Below are 26,957 nucleotides of genomic sequence, written 5' to 3'. Positions count from 1 at the left end.
GTTAAATAAATAAGTTATGTATAATAAATATAAGTATTGATACTTGGGTATTGCACATGGTTTAGTCATCAGATTTATTCAAAAACACTGGTTCATTCACGAAAGAATCAAGTGTTTGTCTTTATAAGTGACACACTGATTCATTAATCCAAATCATTCGTTTAGACTACACAGTGTCACATAAACAGTCAGTAAAATGAGCATTCTTATGTTTATTATCAATGTGTGTGTGTGAGTGTGTTTTCACAGCACCCAGTCTTTCTGTTTATCAGTTACAATTCATAAGCTCATGGCTGATTTTGTTGTGGCACGGGAGATTCTGTGACAGCGCAGGATGCAGTAAACAGATTTGCATGGCAGAATACATTGGGGCTATATTTGGACAGCTAATGTCTGTGTACGATTCCTCAGCTCTGCCCGCATGAGGTCTAGATGATGGTGGGCTTGATTTGAGTCATCATGCGCCGTGGCAGATTCCCCCTGCAACATCACACCCAAACTTATCCAGTTTAATGAACGATCACTGAATGATAAGCAATTAAGCAGCTGGAACATTAAGCAGATTAACAGATCAAAGACAACTGTGCTCTAGGAACATGACTCGCTTCAAGACAAACACCAGTGAATGTTAGGAATCTACATATATGAGCAAAAATATGACCACAGACTTTAATAGGCTCAGACGCTTAAAAAAGTAAAAAAAAGGCATGAAGTACTAGTTTAGCTCCAAATCCAAATGGGGTTTGTATCAGTCTCAGTGCTGAAATAGCTGAGCTTTATTCTACTTTCAGACTTCAAGAACTAGTCTATCAGGAACTGAATGAGAATATATTGATGCTTATGAAAGCGGGACAAAAATAGACATCCCTTCCCAGTGATAACAGTCTGGGTTTCTATTCTCTTTGGCATCAATATTATATTGGGGCAGCCGAGCTTAGGTCAGCAAGGGTATGTTTATGTGTGCACATGCGTTTGTGCACATGCGTTTTGTATATATGGTCTGGGGTTAAAAAGAGTACATTTTATTAATTATTAAGAGTACCAATTATTCCAATTCAAAAAGACAAAGAGACAACATGAGAAATAAGACTTCACTTCATCAACCTACACTGATTTAAAATAATAAAAATAATAAGATATTTTTTTAATTATTAAATAACTTATGTATAATAAATATAAATATATAATGTAAATGTGAAGTTAAGATTCCATACGATTTGAAAATGTACAGGTAAAAACAAAAACTTTTACATTCTTTAGGAGCACAAAATGCCATGCCTGGCTCTTAGTGTTTCCAATGACCTCACAGATGTGTCTGGTTTAACAGACAAATTTTTCTAAACTGGATGAGTGCATTTACAGCTCCACTGGAGAGACATTTCCGTGAAGTGTATAAATCATTTAATTTTTAATATTAAAAAATAAATAAATAAGGTACTGAAAGATTGTGCTCTCCTGGCTGTGACATACTCTGAGACTGTAAATTGGTTAACCATGGATAAAGTGGAAACCCCAGTCATAAGTCCATCTAGCAGAAGCATTAGGGCCAATTTTCACTTCATCTACTTTCATCTCTTCAGCTGAGGTCCTCTAGACTTGAAAGCTAAAACTGCCAAAATTCAGCCTATTCTGAATTGGGATTAGGGATGTTTATTTCAGTTATTTTTCCTAACCGACAACCGACGCTCGTTAACTGATTAATAACCATTAACCGGAAAGATTATTTTAAATTAGAATTTAATTAAATTAGAAAGGATAAGTGTCTGTGACCTGTTAAAAATACTAACATTTGTTTCCCGGGAATTAATTTTACATGTGCAAAAAGCAGCAAACAACAGAACATGAGGATTGTGCAACTGTGCAACAAATAGCGTAGTATGCAGAGTTTCGGTTCATTTTTGTGCTGCACGAAAGGAAACCAGACGGTCGAAAGCAGCATCCTATTTTTCTTTAGGCTTGTATTACAAAAGCATAAAGATCTGTTTTTATTGTGAATGTATACACAAATAAAGGCAAACCTTTTACAATTGCGATTATCTTTATGACTAAAAGGAGTAGTTGCTTCCACTGTTAGAAGGAAAGAAATTCAAATGATTGTGCTGGCGCTGCATGCGCACACACAGTTAAGCTTTGCTACCTTGACAATGCAGCCCGTTCATTATCATAATAAAACGCAGTCAGTCAAACATATGGAAAAAACAAAAAAAAACACACACTGCTCAGTTTAAATATGTAGTAAAATCTGTGCTGTTAAGTGTTATTGCCGTACCGCTGTGATGTTATGCAAAACATTTTGTTTTACGTGGATATTGGAACACGAGTGAAGTAGGCTACATAATAAATAATAATTTGGCATTCAAATACATAGAGAATATGGAAACATTTGATTTTGTGTCAAATGAGAGACCCAACGTTGGTTTCACCTTCGTTTTAGCCTAAATTAATTTGTTTTGGCTTGTCGTTTATACTGCTATAGCTTCATATATTTTTAATTCTTGTTCTTTTCTAAATACTGTTAATTGAAAGGCTTTGTTGTGGAGCGAGGGAAACTAAAATAGCCTAGCTATGTTTACAGTGTTTATTACAATGTTTGTAAACATTTCGAGTCGGCATTGGACCTATTTCTAAATGAAATAAAATGCAACTTATGTTTTTTTTTCTCTCTCTTTCTAAGAAACACAATTTGTTTACACGTGTAGCATATTTTAACCATGCAGCAAACCTTTTTTTAATATTTTGATAAATTACTGAAAATAAATAAATAAAACTTTTTAAACCGTAACTGATTGTATTAATCGGTCAACATTCTTAATAGTCGGTTAACAGTTAACCGGTTAAAATGTACATCCCTAATTAGGATGATTTAAAATTAAGATCTGGAACGGCTCTAGTTTGTACATGAAGTAGTTTAGCATTTTGTTTGAACTTGTTACTGAAGCTGCCACTGAATGTACAGACACATAACATAATTAAATGTGCTGTAGGCAGTATTTTTTAGACTACCGCACATAAAATATCCCTGCTACCTGAGAGATATTACTAAAATCTGCTCTGCACATTTCACATCCCTTCCATGATTGAAGGGATCAGTTCAAAGGGAGTGTTTATGTTCGATTCAAAGGGTGTTAAAGTGTGTGAGACATGAATTTAAATTGTATTTATTTACAGAGATATATTATGTGACATTTCACACCTCTCTAGTAAGTTTCGTCTGTTCGTGAAGATGCTGCAGGCCGTGGTGCAGCACACATCTGTGAATGAATGTTCCGAAGTGAAGTAAAGGAGTAGGGAGCAATGAACACTGTAGGGACCATGTCAGTCGGAACACAGTTCATGCATGGATCTCTCTTCTAACAAGTTGGTTCTCTTAGTTAGGTGTGTTAAATAAGAGAGACATAAAAAATATGCAGAATAGGGGAATTGAAAGAACCACTGTTCTAAGTCATCTGATAGCTCAAGGGTGTCAAACTCAATTCCTGGAGGGCCAGAGCCCTGCAGAGTTTAGATTGAACCCTAATTAAACACACCTGATCCAACTAATCAAGTCCTTAAGGCTTATTTGAAAACCACATGGATGGTATATGTGTTGGAGCAGGGTTGAAACAAAACTCTGCAGAGCTCTGGCCCTGCTGGAACTGCGTTTGACACCCCTGTGAGAGCTTTATTTGAGTGGCACTATAGGTTTGACATCAATGATGCAAACATCTGGTTCTTGTGTCTCACAATTAATCATGACACAGCAAAGTTAGTTATTCATATACTAATCACCATAATGCAGATTTGGCAGAGAAAAAAAGTTTTTCAGAAAATGACTGTTGAATTTATTCTGTTCTTCACAGAGCTATATTGACTAGCTTCTTAGGGTGCATTAGTCGCTTTAATTTTTGCTTTTATGCTTCTTTTGATAGCACATGGTTTGCCAGTCACCATCAATCCTACCCACAATTTTCTTAAGTGGCTGAAATAAAGAAAGCACAGGTATAGAGCAGCATGAAAATGGTGACAGTTTTCATTTTGGGGTGAATGATCCCTTTAATATAAGAATGATTGCAGTTATAGTACCACTACCAGCCTAGCAGAAGCAATCATTTCAGGATGAGAGCTTTCTGTGGCTTCTCAGGCTCACAATTTCATATTTTTCTGTGTGAAATGTTGGTCCATTTACAGTGAGGATACGGGAACAACAAGAGAATGCTTTCAATTGTCACATGTCTTTCTGGCAGCAGTAGACAGCTTCAGGCATAGTCTCTGTGGGCTATTTATCTGTGAATGACGGAGGACAACTGAAGGATGCTTAGAGACTATGAGACTCTAACATCTCCTAAAATCAGTTCAGTAAGGTCCCATAGCATTCATGCCTGGATTCAAGTGGTTTGTCTCATATAATTCTGCTTGTGTATAATTTATGGTTTGCACAATGATGATAAATAAGATGTTTGAACATACAATTTTTATTTATTCAGTTTAAATAAATGATAATCCTTGCAGCAAAGCTGAATTTTTAGGGTATTACTCTGTAGTGTCACTTGATCCTTCAGAAATTATCAACAGCCAGCCAGCTGTGTAAACAGTTTTGAACATATCTGAACAACAGAAACAAGGAGTTAGCCATTAAAATTTACAGCTCAGCACCATCTTGTTATTGACCTTCTCAGAATTATAAAACAAGACAAAATTGTCACACTGGAGGTCAAAGAGAGTACTGAAAGTGTTAAACACATCTGTTGTTTAAGTACCATTTTAATTAAACCAAATTACTAACCTCAGGGGTTAAAACATGTGACGCTCTTCCAAAAAGCAACTTCATGCTTGCAGACCAAGAAGTTTAGAAAGCTGACATTCTTCTGAGAGTTTCTGACATGAAACACTGTTAAAAAATAAAGCAGACCTCATTAACTCAAGAACAAACTAAAATGATGAGGATATGTCTGGTGCTGCCGTAAAGTTTAAGCCAGATCATTGAACTGTGATTAAAATTGACTCTGAATGGCCAAGGTCTGTGGAGTAAGGAATGAGATTCTATATTCATTTAGCCTTTTCTTCTCTCTTCATGACAAAACAAAACAATATATTAAGAGCTGAAGAGAAAGAGCTAAACTAGTCAAGCCAAGCAAAAGACAGAAATGCACGTGTATATCTATTTGTGATGACAGTGATGAATGGTTTAGGTACCTTCACAACAAGACATAAGTTCTAGGGCCTTGAAACACTTCAAAAGCCTGCGCCCTCCCAAACGCTGAAACTTACAGGGAAGGGAACTGCAAAATACAGTGAGCGACACCGAGAGAATCAGAGAGCGTGCTGTGAATCCATCTGGTTCATGTGAGCGCTCCTGCTGATTGCTTTTGCAGGCGGAATGCAATAGGAACCGCATCTTCCAATATGTAGGTCAGCTTGTTGCAAAGTCCTAAAATTGATCCGAGGAATCACTGCCGCCTCTTAGTTGTGGGAGAACCTGATAGTAAGTGCTGAAAATTGAATCCTACCCATTTTGCACTCACACATTCTCCCCGGCTCAACGCAGGCCTATGGGGTTGGGCTGAGAGGAGGAAGCGATCCTCACAGGTGGTGAGGGTTAGATTAGCTCCTCTCCGATCACACGGCTCAGTCGCTCTGTGAGAAAATGATCCTCCCCCTCAAGTCCTCAGTTAAGACACACTCCACCCGTGATGCTGTTGAACAGTTGCCCAGTCGCTACGCATCATGGATGCCATGGAAACTGAGATGACAGGGGGTGGGGTTTGGCTCGGACGTTTGCTGAAAGCTGTGCACATCAATTAAAGAAAGATGTGGGGAAAACACACTTTCACAACTGAGCCTGAAACCTTTTCACATTTTCCTAAAAAAAATGGACACAGCTTATCTTTCATTCAGTGTTAACTGAAAAACTCAGAAGATCAGAATAAATATTGCATGAACTGTTTAATTTCTATTAATTTTATATGAGGCAATTTTTGCAACACTGTTAACAACATGTGGGGCTCAGTTTTAAATATGCTTGAGCCATAAATTTGGTCTAAATATAGTTTGAAACCCAGATTTCTGAGAGTTCGTCATCCTCTACTAATACAAATCAGATAATATTTTATTTTTGAAGGTTTTTGTTTTTCTTTATAAAGATATAAATAAAATATAATACTGTATTATTGTTTTTATTTAAAAAGTGTAGTTTATGATTACTGATAAATTTTTACTTCCAATAAAAAAATTAAAAAATCATATAATAACTGAAAATGAATGCATGAGCTTGACAGTTGCAGTCAATATTATTAAATAAAGAAACACACACAATAAATAAATAAATATAGGCCACCCAGTGTATCACATTAGTTGATAGTGTACTCCTGTTCCTATAATTTAAAGATTTTTTTCCTTATAATAATTAAAAATGAATGGCTGAACTTGACACATGCAGTCAACAATGCCTTTAAAAAAACTTTTAAAAACAGAAATAAACACACAAACAAACATAAATGAGTGGAAAGTTTGTTTTGTTCCTATAAATGTAATATATATATATAATCTTATGATAACTGAAAATAAATGGCTTTCTTTAATGCCTTCAATCAATCATTTGTGCAAAGTGTGTGCTGTTCTCCATCTGTATGAAGGAGCCTGTTTATGGCCATAATAGTATTTACAAAGGCTGTCCTCTATTACCCTATTGTTTATTTACCCCATAAAAATAAGTGTGTGTGTGTGTATGTGTGTGTGTGTGTGTGTGTGTGTGTGTGTGTGTGTGTGTGTGTGTGTGTGTGTGTGTGTGCATGCATTTACTCAGGAGGCACTCCTTTCAAAGGACATGGGTGTTTTGCAAGTTCACGTGTATATATTTGTGTGTGGACTGTGAATCTATGCTAGAGTGCATGGACAAATATGTGATGAAACTCTCTGTGTGTGCTTCCAGACTTGGGATGCTTCGCGCTTATGTGGGACGCAGATGAATGAATAACCATGAGGGCATTTGGACAGAGTGTACAGGGTGTGTTATAGTCGGATTTGTGTATGTTTGCATGGATGTCTACAGATACTAGTTGGATACCAATCGTGACTGTAGCGTAAAATCACTTCAGTCAGTGTGTGAACTGCAACATGACAGCTCGTCTGAGCATGACAAGCAACCAAGAGTACAGAAATGCCTTTCACATCAACTTGGCAAGTTTAAGGAAAATCTGGCTTGATTTTAGTCTCAGATCAGAGACTTCTAACTTCAGCCCAATGATATGGTGTGAAAACTCAGAGCATCTATATTATACATTACATATTTCTTCTCCTCTATATTTAGAACTACTATAGCAAGTTTTTTTTTTTTTTTTTTTTTTTATGGCTGACATGTGCCTAACCTCAACCTAACCTGACCTCAACCTTGTTTGAAATAAACCCAACTGCTAGGATTTAAAGTTTTCGCTTCATATAACCAGGTTAATTTTTTCCAAGCTCTAATATTTCAAAGCAAAATAAAACTTTAATATCCCATGGAATCAAACTTTATCCCATGTCTATGAGCCATCTATATGCTAATGTGCTGCTTAAAGCTTACAAAATTGACTTACATATATACAGATTTTAAATGTTCATGGTTTTTCTTCTGGCAAAACAGTAGATGGTATTTTGGACTGGGGAAAAAAAATCTAAAGCTTATAGCATGTTTTGTTTTTGTTGTAGTAGTAGTTAAAATACATCTGACCATTGATAACATAATGGACATAACGTGATGCTAAATAAATAAATAATAAGACAAAATACAATACAGTAAAATAATAAACTAAACTAAAAATAATAAATTTAACTACAAAATAAAATAATTCAAATGTAAAATAAAATACAATCTAGAGCTTGTTTGCATGTTTTAACCCAGATTTTACATTGTGTACTGTACGCCTGACCTTGAGGCTGCACTGCTTGGCTCTACTTGCCGTGGGCCTGTTAATTGTGATAAATGGAGATGACACACGTTCAATATCTTTCAATATCTTTTATGCCAGCATTCCACGCAGGTATAGCTGGGTAATTAATGAAAGATGCTTGGATGTAGTGCCCCTCCACCTGCCTGCACACTTCATACAATAATCCCACTAGAGAGAGAGATTATACAGTATGTGAGTTACATTTGCCAGTTTGCTCAGGCATAAATAGGGGTGTTTTCTATTGCCCCAACAATTTGCATAAGGGTGAAAGTCTGTGTGAATGCATGTGAATATGACCGTTACTAACACGTAAGCATTTTTAATGCTCACACAAATAAACACGCTGCTCAAGTATGCTTGGAAGAGAGGATGTTGCCATAGACTATATTCCATTGGGACATACAATGGGGTCCAAAAGACCACATTGAAAATCTGGGATTCAAAATTCAATTTAAACCCACAAATAAACACAAGGTTTACAGATTCTAACAAAAAGTTATGGCATAAACTAAAGACTAAATAAAGAGTCTGCACTTTTTTACTAGTGTTCTTTATTTCTATATTTTTTATGCTCAATTATGACATCTCCAGTTTAAATGATTTGAACTGTATGAAACTTCCTGTAACTTCCTTTTACTCCAAATTTGTTTTCATGATTTTAAAGGTCATCGGTGCTTTTGAACTTACTAGCATTTCTGAATTATAAACACTGGTCTATATTTGTAGAGTAAAGTACATTTGTAGTTGTGTCAGTGTTGACCATGCATAGGGGATGTGGTGCACTGTCAGCATAAAAGCTATTTTAAAAGGCACTGTACAAACTGCAGTATATGAAAACATACCACCTTGCTTGTTCAAAATGCATGGACAATATAGAAAGAAATGCTTAAAATTACCCAATCTATTAGACGAACACAAAGACTGTTAGATACTCAGTACACTTTGTCTTGACTTGCTGTCACGCATCTCAGGGACAAAGAATATATATCTTAATAATTATCTTATTAATATCTGATCTTCTAGCTTTCTGCTGTAATGATTATTCACTAGTGTGATGAATTAACGCTTATACTTTACTTTTAATTAAGGCTGTCAATTTAACACTGTCATTTAGTGCAATTATTTATAACAAAAATTACATGCTATAATTATCTAATTAATCATGGCAAAAAAAATCAAAAAATAAAATAATTAAATTCCAGAATAACGAACCACTACAAGAGGAAGAAATCAAAATGCAAGGCAAGAAATGCTGAAAAAAAAGCATGACAGAATAACCATATATTTTACTATAACTAAAACTAAATAATGATAATAAACTTTATTTATATTGTGTCTTATAATGAATCATCATTTATTTTCCACTGTTCTTTGTTGCTCGTAGCTAAACTGATGTGTGTTACCTTTATTCTTGCCAATAAAACTGAAAACTGAAATTGAAAAACGAATGACAGGGAATAAATGCAGTGATAAACACAAGGGAAGGGGGAGAAAGATTTGATGAAAGGCTTTGCTAATATTGTACTTTTTCATGATGAAATCTTGGATTTGACACAGTTAAACAGATCATATTTATATCTCTTCAAACAGAAATTATATTCACAAAATACAAAGAACAAAAGAATGCACAACCCAAATATGCTTTCAACAGAGAACTAATTTAGTCGTTTCAAAACAAACGGCTCTTGCTAATTTGCATGTCTAATCTGCTGAGAGAATACATTTCCCACCAAAAAAGTAAAAAATAGAAGCAAACAAGAACATCAGTCCCTTTCCTAATCTTGCAGCATTGCGATCAACCAATATGAAGGAAGAAATGCCTTCTGGGAACCCACTGCAAGCCTCTCTGATGTAAATGTGTTCCGTTTTAAGTGAGGCACAAGTTGTGAAAAATGCCAGATGGAAAGGGATGAATGAGGTTTTATCTTTTCTTATGCAATAGCTGCCAGGTACCAGCTGCTTGTAAAAAGCCACTGACAGGCTAATTGAGTTAATTCACTCATTTAATTTAAATAAGGATGAGATTCTGGGACAAAGGCGGTAGAGTGATCACTGACACAGCGAACAGAATATCTTTCTTACTCATGTAAAACCGTGGCAAGCTGCGAGAGAATCCCACCATTCTCTGTAGCACATGCTGCATGACTGCACAGAATGTCATGCCCATCTAAAATGAGGAGGCAAGTCTGGCAAAAAACACCCATTCAAATTTAAACATTACACTTGCAAGAGTTGGGGTTGCCAAGTCACAGTGAAAACGCATGTCAGTTTCCAGTCAGTTTCCACTTCATACCAATGTGTCTTTTTTGTTTTTTGTACTAATGGCTAAAACTAATTCAAGGAAGTGCTTCATGATTATTAATGCGAAATCAGTGATGGAATAAATACGTTCAATTAATGAAATCCTCCAGACGTGGCAATGATACCTTGAACCTATCGTATTTCTGAAAAATCATCTCCATGCTCCAGCTAATATTTAATTTGAAATGTCCAACAATTCTCCAAAATGTTTCTGCATTCCAGACTATGTCACTCAAAATGTTTTTGTCAAAACATTTGTCAAAAAAATGACTTTTTTAAGGTCTGAAACTTATGCAACAAGTTTAATTATTAGTTATATATACAGGTGCATCTCAATAAATTAGAATGTCCTGGAAAAGTTCCTTTATTTCAGTAATTAAACTTAAATTGTGAAACTCGTGTATTAAATAAATTCAATGCAAACAGACTGAAGTAGTTTGAGTCTTTGGTTCTTTAAATTGTGATGATTTTGGCTCACATATAACAAAAACCCACCAATTCACTTAGAAACAATTAGAATACTTCATAAGACCAATAATTTTTTTTTTTTAAATCATATTTAGTGAATTGTTGGCCTTCTGGAAAGTATGTTCATTTACAGAACATGTACTCCATACTTGGTAGGGGCTCCTTTTACTTTAATTACTGCCCCAATTCAGCATGGTATGGGGGTGATCAGTTTGTGGCACTTTCATTCTCACTTTTTCCTTTGCCATATCTCTACTTCAGGCAGACCGTTTGTTGGCCATGCTTAGACTAATTAAGTGAGTTTAAAGAACAAATGCATTTTGTGTGAGCTGTCCAGCTTTTAAAATGTCCAAAAGCTTCCAACGTTTCCCTAATTACCTTATTAGTTAAAGCACAGTATTAATTTAAATGATTTATGATAACCCTCAATATGCTTTTAAAATTGACTGCTACAGTCGGGGAGTGATAAAACCAAGTCTTTAAGTGAGGTTGATGTGCCAGCACTTAACATTAAATCTGTTATGTCTTTCTTGGTAAGATAAGCTACCATGAAGTCATTCCTTTCCCAATGTTAAACTATTTCAACCAATATTTCCCAACCTGATGGAAATTTTGACTCATTTCCATTAACCGGTTCATTTGAACAGTTTGTTTTGTTTTGCTTTTTAAACAAAAGCAAAAGCTTTTTACATCTTTCATACCCAATTTTTTTTTTTTTTTTTTTTTTTTATCCATTTAAAAGCAACAGGAAAAAAATATTTCTAAGTACCCTCTGGAACCAGCTTAAATACCCACTGGGACTTGGTTGGGAATTATTGATCTAAACTGTGGCCTGTTCTGGTAATGAGAAAATGACAAAATACCATTAATGCAGCAGCAATGATGAAAGCTATGTGAACAATTGCTTCTAATCTCTGTTCATAACATTAATTTCATACTTGCCCCAAATCTCTCCCACAACACCCAAAGCGGAGAAGCAAGAAATATTTAAACAACCAATTCGAGACCAACATGATCTAAAGCTATTCAATTCTGAGTGACAGAGGAGCATAAGGTTGCATACAAAAACCAATCCTAAACGGGAATTCTTGGCAGCAAGCTCGTTTTCAAAGTTTGAGAATTGCAGAGAGGATTTGAAAGGATACGTTCAGAAAAGGAACTCCCAAATGGCTTAACGTGATTATTATGAGCTACATTTCCAGGAGATGTGGCAGAGGAGCAATCACTGAAAGAGCTCCTAAAAGAGACACAGCTCTGGCACAAAATACCTAGCAGGGCTTTAGCACTAAATAAGCCACCACTGCATTCTAAATAAAAAAATAAAACAATAATCGCTTAAGAGGTTGTTCACTGCTCTGGGAATCCTCATCTGTGTTTCTACTCAGTACATGTTTGATTAGTCACGCAAAGACACTGCAGCGCATGAACCATGCTTAATCATAGACATGATATTGACCTCTGGGGTATTAAAACTACAAAATAACGGACCATACCTGCCGTTGCTAAGACACAATGAGTGCTGAATGCATTTGGAAGTGCCTGAAACCCCTAAATCTCAACAGTACCCTCAGAAAGGTTGTTTTGCAAAAGACCACAAGCATGTCTTGACAAACAGCCTTTCTCCTTCAAAACAGACCACTTCTGGTTATAATTAGACATGTACACCATTCAATATGTACACTATTGTGTGAAAGAAGCCAAATAGCCACAACTGCTACAGTGAATCGAGACAGCAAATAAATAAGCAAACCAGACTGCGACAAATAGCACAAAATAGACTTTGGCTCTTCTGCTTCTGACATTTAAATTCTGACATCTTGAGGAGAAACCGATAAGCCCACTGCATGCATCTAAAATGTTGTTTGTCTGTATCTAAAACCTTTAGCGTGAAGCTGTTGGGTCTGTGGAGAGCAAGAAGCCTTTCCACTCCTTACATCTCTGTGATGAGTTAATTAGACCTGTGTGCTTATTGAACTGCACTGGGTCGACTGTAATTTAACAAAAGCTTCCTGTGCTTAACCAGGCTGAAGGAGTCGTGTGTACAGGTGAAATGATTCTTCCTGTGGGGTGCTATGAACACACAAACAAACACATGTCCTGTGGGGCAAATGACCTCAAAGACCCTTGTTTCCTGCAGGACAGGTTTAAGAGGATGCCTTCTGAGCTCCCGTCAGGTATGCCAAGGTGTACATGAAGGGCAAACAATTGACTTGTAAACAACTGGTGGCATCATGATGGAAATATGCAATCAAAAGAGCTAGAGGGAGGAGAACGAAATGATAACAATGTCATTCTTGGCTAAAGAGGGCAAGATTACACATTCATAAGCTTTTCTTCCTCACAGATGATTCAATTTTCTTCTGGCCTCAGTTTTATCGTAATCATCAGCACAGCAAGTCAATTATCTCAGATCTGACCTTTTGACCTCTGTAGCTGCTAGCAGAAAGTTAGTCAGCCTTCAAATGCCAGGAATGAAACGTGGGTATTGCATTTTTTGAATACAAAATTTCCTCTGAGATCACAGCAACCACACTGATGTGCTGAGGCAATGAAAAAGAGTGAAATATAAGTCGATTAGCAGTTGTGCGGAATCCTAATTGCTTCTTTGCACCCCTGCCAGCCACATGGGACATTTCATAACACGGGCACTCATCGCTCACTCAATCTTCACTCACTCAAGTATTTCAAAGCTCAGATATGATCAATCATCACTCAAGTCATTTGCAGAGCACTATCCGCAGTGCAGAAAGTGGTAAAACATATTAATGGTAGCTGAAAGCGTGTATGTGTTGACTGTCACCGTTTCAGCACATTACTTCGTAATGGGGCCAAACTGGGCCATGGTCCAGAGCGGAGACTAATAAACTTGCTGCATTCTTTATAAGGCTAAAAATAACAGTGTCTATTTACACTAAGTACAAATAGCCCGCCTTGTTGGCAGAGGCTATTTACACTAACTCCGCCCATAAATGTGTGATAGGGAATGTCACACTATAAAAGACGGCAGACAACTGTCAGCTTCAGTTGTGTAGATGGTAAAGTGCATACCATAGTCTTTTTGATGCGATCAACCCGGGTTCGAATCCGCCTTTTACTGAACTTTTTTATCACATTTTTATCACATATCACATCAAAAAGGCATTTATTTTCAATTAAAATGAAGGAAATAATCAAAAAGGTGAAAAAAAAAGTATCGGGTAGGGTTAGGGTAGGTGTAGGGAGGGCTTTATTGTCCCAGTAAGGTGGCATCCATACGTTATTACTGCATACTGTTTTATTATGTGCTGACGTGCAGATAATTGCCACTATTTGCAAGTAGTATAAATAGCAGAAACATTATTTGCACTTAGTGTAAATAACATCTATCACTAAGAAAATATGATATTTACACTTATTGTAAATAGCATCTATTGCTATTTGCACTTAGTGTAAATAGCCTCTATCACTATTTACACTTAGTGCAAATAGCCGCTGCCTAAAAATAAAGGCTCTTTTCTTCTTTACCTTTCAGTGATGTCATTTTATAATATTTAGAATCTATGATATGCTTGTGATGCATTGCCAAGCTTCCATTATAAGCTAGAATCAAGATTCTTTGAAAATGTCTTGTGGCTCAGCTGAGGACTGGCAAGCGATTGTGTCCTGTCCATGCTTGTATTTACTGTCTACAGAATTCGATAGCACACCCACACACTGCTGACTCACATTGGCAATGATCTCCCCCATCGAAGGATAGTCATTAATTACCTCCACCATTTCCCTTAAAATCTCAGTGTCAAATTATAGTTTAATGACAAGTATTATTCCACTATATTTAAACAAGACAACCAAAAAAGAACAAACATTAGGACAAAAAGATTGTAATTAATATTTGATTAAATAAATAAACATGCTTCTGGTGAAAAAAACAACAACAATAACAACAACAAAACGAGTGTGGAAAAGTTTCAACAGCTAAAATGTGCACTGTAAAAAACATACTTTGTTAAACTTGTGGTAAAATAAATAAATAAGTAAATAACATAAAACTGGTTTCCAGAAGTTTTTTTTATGAAATTACACTTTAAAAATATCAATCTACTTGAGTCTTTAAAATCTATTTGATACTAGACCGTGCTCACACCGAGTACAAGTGATCCAATGGAATGCCACAGGATGTACTTGCATAAAAAATAGCCTCTATAGTAACTGTCACCAGTACCAACAAACTGACAAGAGCACAATGTTACCCACGCAAACAAAATACCATTAGGTTAATACAGTACACACAATACTAAAATAATGCTTTAAATATGACAGAAGCAACATAAAATGCAACATAAAACACTCCAATGCACATAATTATCAGAAGAAGAATTTAATATAAGAAGAATCTTATAAGAAGAATCTGACTTTTTAAATGACATCTTAACAAATGTGACTGTCTGCGCATTTTCAGCGAATTATAAGGTAATGTGTATGTTACCCTTCTTTAAAAAAATGCGCTTGTTGTCTTCTAATATGTTTTTTTCTTTCTTTTTTTACCGTATGCCTATATAAAGGTAATTTACAGTTAAGCAATTAAAATGTTTTTACTGCGTTGTAGCATTTTTACATTATTTTCTCTGTTAAAATTACTAACATTTTAACAGTTAAGCTACTATACGCTTTCATGGGGTAATAGTCGTACCTGTGGATGGAGGATGCGACTCATTGCTCCAGTGTTTTTCTGCAGAAACCTTCAAACAGCACAGCGCTCCTTAGCTCCTCTGCTCCAGATGCAGCTGTCCGGATGCTCCGCTTCGGGGTGACAGACCTGTTTGAAAAACAACAGATATGCACCCCAAGGATGGCCAGGGCAGCACCTACAACTGGAAATAAACGGGTGGATTTTGCGCGCATTTGAGTCGCTGCCTCATTTTCATCCAGTTCCAGATGAGTTATTATTAATACAGGCGATATATCCTTATTATTTAGGGATTCAAGTGTACACTATATCCTCAGTAAATAATCTTCTGTCCGGTTTGATTTCTTATAGTCCTCGGAGGCAGGTGTAAACGGTTTATTCAGACCCGATATTAGTCACGCGCAACACTCAGACAGTGTTCCCTGTTAGATATGGTAAGCGTTTCGACCTGCTCCCGTGCAGCTGGAACTGAACTTTTCCGATAGTGCTGCCACTATTTGCTCCGTTTCTTTTCCAAATTGCTTCGTTCCTTGTAAACACGGCAGATCCTTTTCACGTTGCCTCTTCACACCGAGAGTGACCCTCTGTGTGTGTCCCATCGGTCAACAGTAATGCGTTCACATGAAGCCCCTATATGACAGCGAGGAGACGTCACTGAGCGCGGATAAGGGAAACAGATGTTCTGATTTTGCGCGCGTGCGGCTAAATGCGAGCAGAATGTGATGACAATTGTAAAAAGTATCGCAGACGCACGAGCAGAGTTCGCTGGTGTAAACTAATTCGTGCGGTTCCCACGCGGGTTACGCGTCTTCGTCCTATCCAACCGGTTCACTTTCTCGCGTGCGCACAGCAGCAGGCTCAACGCTGAACAGCCTTCATAATGAATCAGTTACATTCGAAAGTGAGCATCACTATACGCTACTCAGTCCGAAGGGGGACAGCACTTGAAGTGTGTCCTCTAAAGAGAACAGGGCGCATTACTGTCTTATTTAAACACCATACTGTCTGGCCATACACAATATCTACCGACGTTTAGCACTTTATATTCCACCAAAGTTGTGCTTAATGGACATAAAACGTTCTGAATAATATCGCGTTACCGACGTTGGAGTCAAATAGCCTACAAATCAAATTGTGTAAGATAAATAACTTTAAATAATAACTAAAAAAATAAAAATAACTAAATAACTAAATAACTTTAAAACAAATAATCAAAGAATCATAATATTATGTGAGTGATATAGGTCTTATATATATTTGGGTTTTATTACATTTAATTTATATTTAGTCATTTATCAGATGCTTAAAGCGACTTACATATACAGTAAGGACAACAGAAGCAATCAAACCTAACAAAAGAGCAACAATAATTAAGTGCAAATGACAAGTCTAGGTTAACCTAACACAGTACACGTAGCAAGAAGTTAGGCTATATATAATTCCCCCCATTTATTTATTTCTCTATATTTTTATATATATATATATATATATATATATATATATATATATATATATATTACACAATGTATGTATAGTGTCACAATTAATCAATCAATAATTCAATAAAAGTTTTCAATACAAATTAGCACAAGTTAATCTGCCATACCAAACAGGACCAAAGGGAGACCCCAAAGACCACTAGACCTACTATATGGATCCATTCAGAATCGCTAAACCTCATAATTAATGAGGTTGTAACCTTAATAATTACAATTAATTATTACAATAAATATTCTGATTTGACCTTGAGATTAAAGAGCTTCGATATTTGACCACTATTTATGATAATATTTGGTTACAATGACACTATTACTTATTTCTGCCAGGAAATCAATTGGGAGTGTATTTTGGATAGAATAAAGAGGAACAAACCTGTACATATTCAGTTGCGTTTGCTTTTTGATCAGCACTTCGCTACACAACATACAAACTGTTGCATACGCATGCATGTGTTCACACGTTTACCTAATATCTCTTTGAATAGAATAGAATCATTATTTGTTAATGACTTGCAGAAGGACAATATCTGCCGAATTGCGTGATCATAATTCCCACATGGTGACAGTAAACTTCTGCATTCTGTCTCATAATACACTTATGCAATATATGCATTAGGTCACACCGTCACAGTAAGTGAGTTTTGAGCAAAAACGTTGTGTATTAGTCTCATACTGTCACTCACACGCTGATTTTCTGAAAAGCCCCACATTGAGGTGTGACTCGTCCGAGAGCAAGATCACGAAACCCAGACGCTCTCTATAAAGCGTGAGCGCTGATCAGTTCTACTTCTGATTCTATTGTTGTTTGTATTGTCATGTTGCAGTATTTTACTTGCTGACGTTTTAAGAAATCATTTTATTTTTGGTATTTTATATGCTCTGTTTGTGTTTGATGGAGTAGCATCACCTGGGGATTATTATTTTTATTTTTATTTTTTGGATGTGTGTACACACACACACACACACACACACACACACATACACACACACACACAAACACAAAGAAAAACAAATAGATAGAATAGAAAAAAATAGAAAGCTAGTGTTTTTTAAAATAAAAAGAAGATAAATAGATAAAGTAAAATTAAAATTCAAGAATCAAATAAAGATGGAACAGCTAGGTGTGTTTTTAGTCGTTTCTTGAAGATGGCTAAGGACTCAGCTGCTCAGACAGAGTTGGGTAGGACATTCCACCAGGAGGGAACAGTTAATGAAAAAGTCAGTGAGAGGGATTTTGTGCCTCTTTGAGATGGCACAATAATACATCGTTCACTTGCAGAATGCAAGCTTCTAGAGGGCACATAACTCTGAAGTAATGAATTCAGGTAAAGGGGTGCAGAGCCAGCAGAGCCAAGGGGGTGAATAAAGGCCTTCTGTAGTGAATCCATGCATTTTTGTAAGAACAATATCCATATTTCAAACATAATAAACACTTTTCTCTCACTTCCGGTATCTGTCATACGCGGAAGCCATTCCAGTGGATATTGTTGTACATCGGTGTTGCATGATTAGTGACGAACGCGGAGAGAGAAGAAAACAAAATGCCAGTCACATATTAGAAGCAAAAACCAAGGATTTGCAAAGCAAAATGTTGGAGGATTTCGATATAAACCAAGAGGATACTGGTTTTCCTTTGCTAAAGTTAGGAAACTTTGCTTTCTTGCTCCTTGTTTAATTGTGAACATTTAATTGTGTTCGAAGGGTCAGGTGTCACAGGAGCACAGGAAGCCCTGGCCAGAGGTGTCTAAAAGAAAACTGGCTACATTCAATCATTCTCCCCATCTCATTAATGTGGCTGTTCATTCCGGTTGCTTTAGGAAAATATTTCAAAATGTGTTAACCTCCACAAGCTGATCTAAAAACAGAGATATGGCTGATGATTCAGCTTGTTTCGCATTATTAAAATTGTTATGAGAGTGTTGACATGAACGTCTACTTTTAATATAAAAAGCTGTATAACAAGATCGCTTTTTTAAACTTAAAATTGATTGTATCACCCCCCCCCCCCAACAAAAAAAAAAGAAGGAAAAGAAAATTCTGTCATCATTTACTCACCCTTTGTTGTTCCAAACCTGTATACCTTTCTTTTCTTTTGTGGAACTGTTTTTGTCCATACAATGAAAGTCCAAACAACATTGGACTCTGATGATTTTCAAAAATAAATAAAATGATAATAATAATAATAATAATAATAATAATAATAATAATAATAATAATAATAATAATAATAATAATAATAATAATAATATATTTCTTTAAATATTTCAGTTGCAACAGAATTTAAAAATGGCTTAAATATTCAAATTCAAGGTTAGGCAGTATATACTTAAGTATACAAAAGAAATGAAAAGTACAATTTTTAAAATTATGTTTTGAATATAAGTCTGTCTGCCATCTGCATACAACTTATCATGATGTCAGATTTTTTTTTTTCTTTTCTTTTCCCCTTCCACACATTCACAGAGAACCATTCATGATGAATCCATTTATTATCACAACACCTGCTGTGGCATACATCTCATTTTACTTCATGGCATGCTGTCAGCTCACCCGTGACATATTGACATCCGTTTTGATGGCACACGGTGCACTTTTCTATATGGTGCACATGACTCATTCATATCGTTATTAATCGTAACTGGGGCATTTTTGAACAGAGACGAAATGGTTAGGGTGATTTTGTCTTCCCAAAGGGAATTGGCTTTTTAGGCAGAACTGAATTTAAAAGCAACCTCTTAAAGCAAGAGGAATAGACATTAATAAAGTATGCGCTTATGCACTTGACAAGATCAGATTCTGTTTTCCTTTTAGGCTTGGAAATGGAAATGAGAGTTCTTCTCATTTTTAATAGGCTGGGGAGTGATTCCCATTATATCCATTATATTTATAATTTATTTAGGAAATGAATCGACCCATGCACAGGTAATCAGTTGAGTACAGTGTACATATGTTCAAAGAAAACCTCCCCTGGAATAGCCTTTTTCATTTTCAGTCTAAACATAACAGCCTAATTTGATGCAGGGCATTTTTATGGTTTCAGGGACTGTAATGTTTACGTCGCTGCTAATTTCAGAGAAGAGAAAGAGGATTACATCATTAACTCTCTTCTTAAAAGTCAATGGTCAAGTGCATGAAAGTAATTTTCAATGTCCTCAGACTTCTGGCTAAAAGTTTGAGTCATTCTGGCACACACACAATGAATCATAATAATAACACACACACACACACACACACACACACACACACACACACACACACACACACACACACACACACATACAAACACACACATTTGAACTACCCATTGTTTCTTATTGGTTATTACTACTTAAAGGGAAAAAATCTATTATTGTTTACTCACCCTCATGTAACTCCAAACAGTGTTATTTTAGTATTATCGAGATACTATTATAAATATATAATATATTTTGTTTAATGTTAATGTTTTTATCATAATGTTAAAATTTTTATATTTACATTTAAATTGTAGTGTATGTTTCAGTATTTATTTATTTTTTGTTATTTTTTTGTCTATATAGTTTTTATTCATTTTATTACATTATTTTATTACATCAAGTTAAAACAAGTTAAAATGATTGCAGCAAATTGTTGCAGCTACAGTTGCTGATATAAGTTTATATTTTATTTCATTTATCATTTATTTTATTTAAAGTAGCATTATTTTACCATTTGGTTGCTGTAGTTTTCAGTTTCACTTTAAGCCAGCCATAATAACCCTGGGTCCAAGCCTGTATCTCTTGTCAAAGTATGTAAAATGCCTAATATGAAGGTCAGTGGGGTCTAATGTCTTTCTTTCTTTCTTTCTTTCTTTCTTTCTTTCTTTCTTTCTTTCTTTCTTTCTTTCTTTTTCAATCTTTTCATTGTATGGATATTTTTCAAAAATCATTAAAATGTTATGTTTTTCCTATAATAATAATAATAATAATAATAATAATAATAATAATAATAATAATGGTGGAATGGGTTCCTCAGATCACCATTAAATCTGATGTATCAATTATTCAATCACAAAGTAATAAGAAAAAAAAATATTACACATCTACCCACTGTATTGGACACCATGCAGAACTGTAATGTTATGGAAGCCAATGGCAAGTTAAACCAAATATATTGAGGACAGTTGCATCACTATTTCATTTTAAATAGTTTTAGAAATAGCAGTGGAGCTGAATTAAAAATTCTCTGCTTTGCCACTTTCATCATCCATATTGAATTTATGTTGTCATAAATGAAAAACTCAATTACTCATAGAGAGGACAGTCATATATATATATACATTTTATGAATGTGGTGATGACTAGGGACATGTCTGCTGAAGAGATCCACGCCAACATGCCACAGAAAACAACAAGGTGAATTTACTGTCTGCAAATCCTTTTGAAGCCAAACCAAATTCGTATGCCTGATGGAGAAAATAATGATTGCACTGTAAAATTGCACGAACGATCAGATCATTTTAGTTTGCAGAAACAAACCAGCAGCACAAAGCAGAGTCTCTAATCTTTATCTGAGATAAAAAAAAAAAAAAATTATGGCAAGTTCAAATTATAACTTCTGCCATCCTATTCGGAAAGCTGTTCTACACCACCCAACAGATTTTCCAAAATAGAAATAAGACATAGACTGTGACTCATGTGTCATGTGCATATGCTCAGTTGTCCCAGTTTTCAGCCTGAGAATGATATCTGTAGGTCTCTGAGTCGAGCTATAATGACAGGCAGCAAACACTTACGCCTCTCCAGAGTTAATGACCAGAATGTTGTCTAACTTGCTTATCTTGTTCCGCAAAGGTCTTTGACAGCATTTCAGACCTCAGCCTGTTGTCTCTGTTTGGAAGACACCTTCTTCAATAAATGCTAGTAAAGGCCTATTTGTGATCAATTCCAGCTGCACAATAATGAAAAGAGTAAAAATAAAATCAATTTATATACTTTTCCAGGCCACTGTTGAAGTCAACAGTTGGATAAAAAAGATTTACAATTCAGGCATGGTCAACTCTGACAGCACAATAAACACCAAGTCCGACAAATGTTTCTCAGATTCAGAACATGCTCGACTTGAACTACGGTGCTGCTTATTATAATTCTCTGTTTTATTATATGTTTTCTAAATACTGTATGTTTAATCCTATGCCTGAGCCCATGTGGATTGCAAGTTAAATATTTTTACATGTATCACTCTAATATCATAAGTGTATGTGAACTTAAATAAAAAATTGGTATAATAACAAGGTTTTGAATAATAAAGGGTGGAAAATGGGTAATAATAATAATAATAATAATAATAATAATAATAATAATAATAATAATAAATATGGTGCCTTAATATTTGTGTATGGTGCCCTTAAAGAGGTGGCAAGACCTAAAAGTTAAAAATTTGAAATTAATCTGATCAGGCTGTTTCTCTCTAAAAGATGGCAAGTTAATTTAGTTAATGAAACATTACAAAGACAATTAATCTTCAGGATATCATGCATCAAATGCATCTAATCTATCATAAAAATGCTTATTTCAGACTGCAAGAGGAGGCAAGATGGAGAATGTTTACACAATAAACTGTGCAATGAATAATTGCCTCTCTCACACAGTTTAGTCTCCAGTTTCTGCTGATTTATTCAGTGTTGTATGATTTGATTACTATGGTTTTATCCACCATAGCATAACCTGAGAGGTCTACAGAAATGCTCACACACAACAAGCCCTTGACCCACATCCCAGCCCCCAGAGATTATTGACAATCAGAGTGACCTGTCCTGTCTGTCATACACTATGCCTTGAAAAAAAAAATTGGGCGGGCTTAAGTCAAGTCAAAGCCAGAAAGGAAGGCATAAACACAGCAGTCATTTTTCATTCATCAACAATAGAATCAAATGCTGTCCTCTATATGGTTAATGCTCTATACTTAATGCTTGCTAATTCTACAAAGGTTCTGGACAGCATTGTGCAGCTTTTTAATAGTAAGGACAGCAACAAATGCACCCCATGCAAATGAATCACACCTGACATGAAGTGCTGAGCTCTGCAACACATGAGTCAAGGTTACAGCTGATGCAGATGGAGACCAGATGCAGCCTGTTCTGCAGGATATTTTCATATCCTAATCATATACTGGATTAAAAAAACTAACAATTTAAAGATTATTATTTTAGTTTTCTATTATCACAATAATCACAATTGATAATCACAAGTGAACACAGCTGTAAATTAAGTAATTTACTTTAGTTAAAGGAATCAAAAAAGGGAAAATTCCAGAAATGCGTTCATTTTGTCCTTACTGTAATCAAAATATTTCAAAATATTGTCTTTGCAATGACGCACCCAGTGTAGACAGACTTTAGCTGTTTTGCAATTGCCTAGGTAAGCATATTGTAACTAATAAAATGTACGTGCCAGTCTGACCAGAGCATATTTCTGAAACTCTGGTATACACTTTAAAAATAATAATAATAATAATAATAATACTTACATACAAAATTATTTTTTTAAACGTTTCAATTCTCAAATGGTATTTCATGGAACAATCCAGATCATTCCAGCAGACATACATTCAAATGGTTTCAGCTCTGATGTACTGACTACTTTATTGAACAATCTAACAATGTGGCTCAGAGACTGCTGTCTTCCTCTGTGTCCTGAGAATATGAAAATCGTATAGCCGTTAGTACTTCCTGTCTATTAATAATTCACTGTCACCTAAGGACCATCCACAGTAAGCTCAAGTCAGTTATGTTATCTCTCAAATCCGGAATGCCACAGTACAATGCAACCTTTTCAGACAGGCCAGAAAAAAAATCCACTATTTTTAAATCCATGTCACTGGATAGCTCTGAGTGCTTTGTAATGAGGTGTTCTGCGTGTATTCTTCATGCAGTCGTCTCCGCTGCCCCCACCGGTTGGCCTGCAGTCACTCCCTGATCGTTATGCTGCTGCGGCCCAAAGGGATATTCTTTATTATCCATTATGATGTATTTAGTATATACTACTTGTTCTTTCAGTTTGAAATTGATCGTTGTGTTTTGCTTTGTTATATACATGTATTTTTTGTGTCCTTTATTGACAGCCAAACAAATCGTCTCTTGTTAAAGACTGCGATACCATACTCCTGAGGTCAGTGAGCTGGGTGGGCACACATTGGAGATGATGTGACTCGCATGCTTTACTTTCACACTGAAATGAGCCTGTTGTCCACATAACAAAACATACTCTGCTGTGGCTTCCATCGATTTCAGTTGCTCAAGGTCAGCACTAATTGAGCATAGCGGCTCTCAGACAACAAAGAATTGACCTGGTTACAGTGACATACACAGACACACATGAAATTACTAGGCAAAGTCCTCTCTCCAAGGTTTGTTGTCTGTCTGTCTGTCTGTCTGTTTGTTTGTTTAATCTAATACAATTTTCAGATTAAATGCTTATGAAATTAAATTTACTGTACCACCCTAGTCTGACAATTCCACTATATATATATATATATATATATATATATATATATGTGTGTGTGTGTGTGTGTGTGTGTGTGTGTGTGTGTGTGTGTGTGTGTGTGTGTGTGTGTGTGTGTGTGTACAGTACATTAAAGCCTCAAGAAGTTTATGGCTTTTTAAAGCATTCTTAAAATATATATTGCTTTAAAATAATAATATTACGATATTTAAAAAAATACAAATTATTTATTATTAATAATTAATTAATATATTTTATAAAACTGAAAAAATATAAAATAATAGTAATATAACAAACTAATAATAGTGTTAGAAGCATATTGTATTTGTTACTACTATTGGCTGCTTTATAATAATAATAATAATAATAACAATGTTCTTATTTGTATTATTGAGAAGAATAAATATAATATTAATAAAAACAATAATATTATAGTTGAAATTTAAAAATTCAATAAAACATTTTTGTGTAATATAAACATATGTAAAATCATATTTCATAGTAGTGAAATAATACAAAATAACAGCAAAAAGAAATTAATATTAGTGTTAGAAGCATCTTATATTTGTCACTACTGACTGCTGTTATAATAATAATCATCATCATCATACTAGTAGTAGTAAGAAATTAATGCATTATTTTGCAGTTCAGCTAGCAAGGTTTAGTGTAGTCTATTCAAAGAAGCAATCAACCAAAAGTGTACAAAATGTGGCAAATGTCATACTTTGTCTAAAAGATTTTGTAGACATGAAGACACTGAGAAAGGTATAGTCACAAAACATGGAGTTTTTGTGTAAAAATTACAACGCCAGTTTAAGAGCTGCAAAATGTAGGTCACAATGCATTGTCCAAAGAGCTGAACAAGACCTGAAATGCACATAAATATTTAAACCTCTGAGAAAGAACGAGCACATTCTATGTCACATAAGGTTCATTTATTAGCACAGATATGAATATTTAATCATGCCCCGTGGAAATCCTTCAAGGCTTTGCTCCTGGAAACAATGATACTATATATTCCCTTTTCAAATCTGAGCATAATAAGTTATGACAATTTTGATATTCCATCTAGCATATACCTTTCTGTTATTTGATGGCTAGTGGGAATTCATGTTTTGTCATCCAAAGCACAATGTCTTAGCCTGAGCTCTTGAGTTTGATTTGTCCTGAACCAGTCTTGGGGAAGACATTGTTGCTTGTCAGAAGTTACTCATGAGCTATACTTTTCCACTCAAGCTACATTTTAAAATAAAGTAGCTAGTTTCACTAAAAACGTTACATATAAGGAGACAATCTTTCAAAAAATATTTAGGATTTTACTTAGGCTAACAGCATAAAACTTATTTCTGCAAAAATATATTATGTTGCTTCTTGCACATATCGCAACACTTTCAAAGCGAATTGCCCAGTCAGTGGCATTTAAAGAATTCTCAGTTTAATTCAAAACAGATGAGCGTGAATCTGGCAACGTTGTTGTACATATCATGGCAGTTCATCATGTTTCATCATTACTCATATTTCACAGGACTCATAACCAAATGCTCAACATCGTAAAACCAGTGCTGTACCAGGTGAGCTACTAAGCAAGTTTACTTAATCAGAAAAGTCATACACATTGTTTTTAGAACCTCATAGTTTGTTAAAATCAACCAAACAAAAAGTGATAGAGACTTCCCTCCAACTTCCCCTCAAGACATAAGAATATCTGAATTATCAGTCGTACACCAAGACTTCTTCAGTAATGAGCCAGATGTTGATTGAGGTTATCAGAAATTGATCTTGGACAAGTTTCTACATTTATGACCGAGATTATGGTTACAGATATAGTTATAAAATCTGATGCTTTTGGCAGAGAGCTGCTTTTACCTAGAGAGAAATCTGGTTGTTCAATAAACCTTACTGTCAGTCCTTATTTATCAGCTAGATGCCCTCAATACAAGGTCGTGTGACTGTCTGGCATTTGAGGAATCCTATAAGGACTGACAGCACAAGGGATGACATGGGCCTATTTTTTGAGGGGGTGCCAGTGGCAGTCCAGGATCAGTTGTTGACCCTGGTAAGAAAAGATATGACCGAAAAAAATAAATAAATAAATAAATAAATAAAAATAAATAAATAAATAAATAAATAAATAAATAAACAAATAAATAAAAAAACAGTAGCCTACCAAGTATGTGTGTCATTCAGTATGGTCTGTCGTTTTATATTTTGGCCTCCTTTGCTTAATGCTTGATCAAAAAGTTGCATGTTATCATGATATCTTGTTATATACTGTATAATTAAAAGAGTTTAATTATTAAAAGCAGTTACAGTAGTGCTGTGTTAAACTTGTAGGCTAAGTCATTAGATTGTCATCCATAGGCTAACTGAAAACACAAAGAAATGAAATGCTTATTTTACATTTGTAGTTTTGGAATTCAAATGTGATATTACTACTACTTATAAGTTAGTAGTTGGTAAGATTTTTAAAAAATGTTTTTAAAGTCTCACCAAGGTTTTTTGATCAAAAATACAGTAAAAACAGTAATATTGTGATATATTAGTACAAATCAATAACTGTTTTATGTTTTAGTATATTTTAAAATGTAATTTATTAATGTGATGGCAAAGCTGAATTTTTAGCAGCCATTATTAAAGTCACATGATATTTCAGAAA

At 35.1% G+C, this 26,957-nt stretch overlaps 1 protein-coding gene across 1 annotated transcript in view; it reads right to left on the bottom strand.

Annotated features, from left to right (window-relative positions):
* LOC109101841 (corticotropin-releasing factor receptor 1) overlaps positions 1-16,355 on the bottom strand; it is a 116,743-nt gene extending 100,388 nt beyond the window's left edge. Inside the window, exon 1 of the mRNA XM_042727869.1 lies at positions 15,346-16,355. Coding sequence (XP_042583803.1) covers positions 15,346-15,369 — 24 coding nt within the window. The 5' untranslated portion in view covers positions 15,370-16,355. The remainder of the gene's footprint in view (positions 1-15,345) is intronic.
* Between the last annotated feature and the right edge of the window lie 10,602 nt (positions 16,356-26,957).

Source organism: Cyprinus carpio, chromosome A3 (genome assembly GCF_018340385.1).
Source record: "Cyprinus carpio isolate SPL01 chromosome A3, ASM1834038v1, whole genome shotgun sequence".
In the NCBI taxonomy this organism is placed as follows: Eukaryota; Metazoa; Chordata; class Actinopteri; order Cypriniformes; family Cyprinidae; genus Cyprinus; species Cyprinus carpio.
Note: the sequence above shows the minus strand (reverse complement) of the source record. Positions and strands in the feature narration are given on the sequence as shown.